Source organism: Pinus tabuliformis, chromosome X, assembly GCF_031772625.1.
Source record: "Pinus tabuliformis cultivar Carrire ecotype Pingquan chromosome X, CPIR1, whole genome shotgun sequence".
NCBI classification, from domain to species: Eukaryota; Viridiplantae; Streptophyta; class Pinopsida; order Pinales; family Pinaceae; genus Pinus; species Pinus tabuliformis.
The window spans coordinates 1605458590-1605463032 of NC_142308.1; the positions used below are offsets into that span (position 1 = coordinate 1605458590).

At 36.5% G+C, this 4443-nt stretch overlaps 1 protein-coding gene across 2 annotated transcripts; it reads left to right on the plus strand.

The window, feature by feature from the left end:
* The first annotated feature begins 960 nt into the window (after nucleotides 1–960).
* LOC149146180 (profilin-1-like) lies at nucleotides 961–4140 on the plus strand. 2 transcript variants are annotated; one of them, XM_089453057.1, is made up of 3 exons: nucleotides 961–1327; nucleotides 2606–2743; nucleotides 3764–4140. In XM_089453057.1, exons 1-3 carry the CDS (start codon nucleotides 1202–1204, stop codon nucleotides 3896–3898), a joined length of 399 nt encoding a protein of 132 aa, XP_089309183.1. In that variant the 5' UTR covers nucleotides 961–1201; the 3' UTR covers nucleotides 3899–4140. The 2 variants fall into 2 exon arrangements, with proteins under 2 accessions (XP_089309183.1, XP_089309184.1); XM_089453058.1 differs by lacking the exon at nucleotides 961–1327 and adding an exon at nucleotides 1733–1784 and having other exon boundaries at nucleotides 2568–2743.
* Nucleotides 4141–4443: the final 303 nt, after the last annotated feature.

Sequence of the window (4443 nt, forward strand, 5' to 3'; positions counted from 1 at the left end):
TAGAATTCACACCGTTTGAGATAAGAGCCCCATTCCGAATACGACCTTATTACCGTCTTCTTAAAGGTTTTTCTTGGATCTAATTGTCAGCAAGAGAGAGGAATGCATATGTGCCTTCAAAAAGCAAGTGAGTGTGCCTGGTGAGTGTTCGGTTGTAGGTGTGTCAAGGTTCTTCTACTGCAACGGGAAAATGAAAGTGAGAAAATAATCATAACTCGCTACTATTTTCAAAAGCGACCCAACTCATCATCATTATTTAAAGAAAACAACACCACTTAAAATAATTCATTATTTATAATAAAATAAACTTTAACTCCTATCAAATTTCTTAAAATCCTATCCTAATAACTAATTTAAAAAAAAATAAAAATAAAAAGTACAAACTTTTTAACCCATACACTTTAAATAATTTCAAATCTTACTATAAATTCAAACAAACTTTCAACACCCTATCATATCCTTTATACTCCATTATACTTAAAGCTAAGGGAAAACATTGTAATATCAAACATTTAACTCAACTTTACTTTAACTTCATACAACAAACGAACTTAGTATACCTATTGGAACTTAGTATACCTAATTACAATAGTACTTTTTACCTAGAAAGAGCTTATGCTTAACCTTAAATGCAAATAATAAACTAGAACAAAACAATATAATCCTCTTGTACTAATAAATCTTAAAGTTAATCAAATCCTTAACCAATGAAGCGGGATGGAGGATAACCGGTATATTCCAATGATATCCCCAATGAAAGCTGGGGTCCTCTCTTGAAGTTAAAAAAATAAATAATAATTTTACCGACCGACCAACCGACCGACCGAATGCGACTTTAGACCCATTAACATTTTATTTTAACCCCAACACTTTATGTGACCATGCGGAACCGAAGCCCGGATTCAAATCTATTAAATATTATGGAGCGGATTCCAACAGAGCCATTCTAAAGTTATTAAATCCCAACCCCGCATCACCCTTTTCATGTGCTCAGAGGAGCTCTAGCTTTCTGTATGGTTAGTTATTGTTTCTGTATTTTTCTCGGTGGTACTGGATTCGATCGCGTGCGTTCCTCGCTGTAATTTGCTGCAAGTTATCAGTTTTCCTGGGCGATCTTCAGTCTGATTTCCATTTTTCTTTTGTCTCGGATTTGGTCGGCCTTGCCTTTGTGGGATCTTGCTGAATTTTTGGAGAAGTGAAAATGTCGTGGCAGACTTACGTCGATGACCATCTCATGTGCGAGATCGGGCGGGGAAATCGGCTCACAGCGGCGGCCATTATTGGGCAGGATGGCAGCGTTTGGGCTCAGAGCGATAGCTTCCCAGCGGTAACCCTCATTTTCTCTTTAGGGTTTTGATTTTCAGAAAGTTTGTCTTTCTGTTGGAAATTTTATTCTTGGGTTTAGATCTCTGACTGTGTATACGGTCTGGGTCGGCTTTAATTTTGGATTTAAGTGTCTTTTCTGGATGATCTCTATGATACCTGTATATGTATTGCATTGGATTGACAAACAGATATATTGCCCAATTGTATATCTGTATGTCTGGTTCTACCTGTAAGTGCTTTTGATTGTTGTTCGATCCGCAAGGAAGCAAACGGCATATCTGTATAGATAAGTATGAATTACTTTGCATATGCATTCAGGGCATATATAGGTTCTTTTGATAATATCGGATGTCCCCGATTGAGTAGATCTTTCCCTTTTTCCTTGTTCTTCATATGAGCCCATACACTACACATCTGTTTTATGCACAAGGAAGGAGACAGTAATCTTCGTTCCCAAGGTATGTATTTTCGGCTATCTTTGTCTATTTGGTATATGCATCATCTATCCATATCTAGAGAGGGAGAGGCAAGGGCACATATGATAACTGCATACCTACATCTCAACCAAAATTTATCTGCATCTATAAATATAGATGTGTTTTGTTGTATACCTATAGACATACACTGCAGTCATGTGTCTCATGACATTATTTACATGTGTTTGTATATGCATCTGTGATTGTGTGTTTGCATTTAGGGATATATGTTTCTGTTTTATTTTTAACGTCCTTTAAAGTCTGCCTGAACAATGGGTATTCATTTGCTTGTATTAAAATTGATAACCAAATTTAATCGAAGTTAAATTAGAATGTAGTGTGTGCTATGAAAGTCTACGCCTACGCATATATACGTATGCTGGAATGTACATTATGCATTCCTGTGTAAGCAAAAACACAAGTACTTATCTGCATCCTTGTATGTATCGGTGCCGACATAGAAAGGCAGACACTTCCATGCAAAAGTGAGACATCCACATATCCATTTGAATGCATGCGCATATGTATTTACACATAGTAGCCATTCTTATGCAAATATAAAGGCACCTATTTTTGCACAAAATATATAGATGCTCTCCTTATGTGTAGGTATCATTTTCTCCTTATGTATGTGTAGATATCATTTTTTTATAAGAATCTTCCTGGATGTGGATGGAATTCGTCTTCTGATACCATTTTATATGTAATTCTAGCATATTAATTACGAATTGTATGTTTTTGGAAATTGTTAATTTTTGTCACCAGATCATTGGATTCAACTTAGTGGTAACTTGCATCTGCAGATCAAGCCTGAGGAAGTGACGGCCATAGTGAATGATTTTGCGGAGCCTGGATCCCTTGCACCAACTGGCCTGTATATTGGAGGAACAAAGTATATGGTCATCCAAGGTGAACCTGGAGCTGTCATCAGGGGGAAGAAAGTAAGAAAATGGTTCTTCAGTATATTTATCTTAACAGGATTCTCATGTTATTATGAAGGTCTAATTGAAGTCTTTCTAGAAATAAATGCCTGGACATTGTATGTGATTAGTGCATGTCAAATGAAACTGTTCAGCCTGTATAGAAATATGGTTGTATGCTTATCTGTTTTGATCAAATTGTAACACTTTAAATAGCATAAATAGCATTTAACTTTCTTGGAGTATGGTATACCCCTTTTGTCTTTGTGAATGCATTTTTTGTTACATTTTTTCACGAATGCATCAAATTTTATATTTTAGTTTGCCATGCTGAACATGTCCCAAGTGAGATTTTAACCCTAGTGGAGATGCTAACCTCTATTCTCAACAACCCGAGGCAGAGCCAATAGACACCATGCTGATATAATAGACTATTCCTTTTTAGATAGGCAAAGATTGGCAGTGTGTCTTATTCAGCCCCCATCCCAAGAGAGTCTATATGGTTATGACAAATGCCTATTCCTGTTCAAACCTAAGTTGTCTATTCTGCTTTTAACAATTTTTATCTAATTAGCAAATTTGGCTTTGAACAATTGTAATCCCATTAACTATGGCGTATTCAGAGGCAACCATTTTTTATAACACCAAAGCACCACCGAATAGACCTGGCTGCTGAAGTCTTAAAGCTTTGCTAGCCCCTGGTCGACAACTATCCAAGCACCCTAGCCATAAAAGGATGAAATGTTTTATTGTCAGGGCTACTTTTAGGTTCTCAGTTTCAGTTATTGAAGTGCTTAGTGCAATTTCATGTTATAGTAGCTAGCATATCGATAGGTTGCAGTTACCTGTTCTTATGCAAGTGCTAAATGCAATTTCATGTTAGATTAATTCTCATACTGATAGAATGCAGGTCTTTTCTTTTAGTTGTTTGTTCTATTGGGACAGTTAATGAACTACTGGTGATTTATTTTGGTTTTATCATGCGTCAACAAGATGGTATGCATTGTTGATATTATTCTTACTACTATGATCTGTGTGCAGGGATCTGCAGGTGTCACCATTAAGAAGACAACATGTGCACTTATCTTTGGCCTTTATGATGAACCGGTGACTCCAGGCGAATGTAATATGATTGTGGAGAGGCTTGGTGACTATCTTATTGACCAGGGCATCTAATTCCCAGTTAGTCCCTAGTTATAATGTTGTATGGGGCGTTGTGCCAATTTAAGTTCTTCCTGTTTTTTAGATGTTGGTAATTCTGCCTAATCCTAGTCATTAAGTAATGGAATATATATGCATATTCTGTAGAGAGCCTATCTGGTGTGTAAAACAATGACGAGGTGCTTCATCAGTAACTCCTGTACGTTTCTCCTCGCGTTGAGGTTTCTGAATTTGAAGTGATATATTTGAATGTGTCATTCTTTTTGTTGTGTAGCCTTTTTGCTTCGTTTTGATTATGCCAACAGCTTCTTGTTTAATTCGTGTTGTACGGCATTAAATGGATATTTCTTTGACATTGCTCCAGTATTGAGCTTGCACTGATAATGTGTGGACATTTTATCATTTCTGAAATGTGCTTAAATGCTTTAGTGGCACTCTTTATGTAGCTTTGATGAAGTAGCTATTTATAGAAATACTCGGGTTCATTGGCCATCAAATGCCATTTGAAATGCGATCGAAGTTTCATGGCTCTTTCTGTCAAATTTAATGGTTGTGCTGAG

Excerpts from the sequence above, each read along its gene's own strand:
- LOC149146180 (XM_089453057.1), top strand. The coding sequence starts at position 1,202 with ATGTCGTGGCAGACTTACGTCGATGACCATCTCATGTGCGAGATCGGG. Across the intron at positions 1,328-2,605 it reads AGAGCGATAGCTTCCCAGCG|ATCAAGCCTGAGGAAGTGAC; the intron begins GTAACCCTCATT and ends TTGCATCTGCAG. Across the intron at positions 2,744-3,763 it reads CTGTCATCAGGGGGAAGAAA|GGATCTGCAGGTGTCACCAT; the intron begins GTAAGAAAATGG and ends ATCTGTGTGCAG.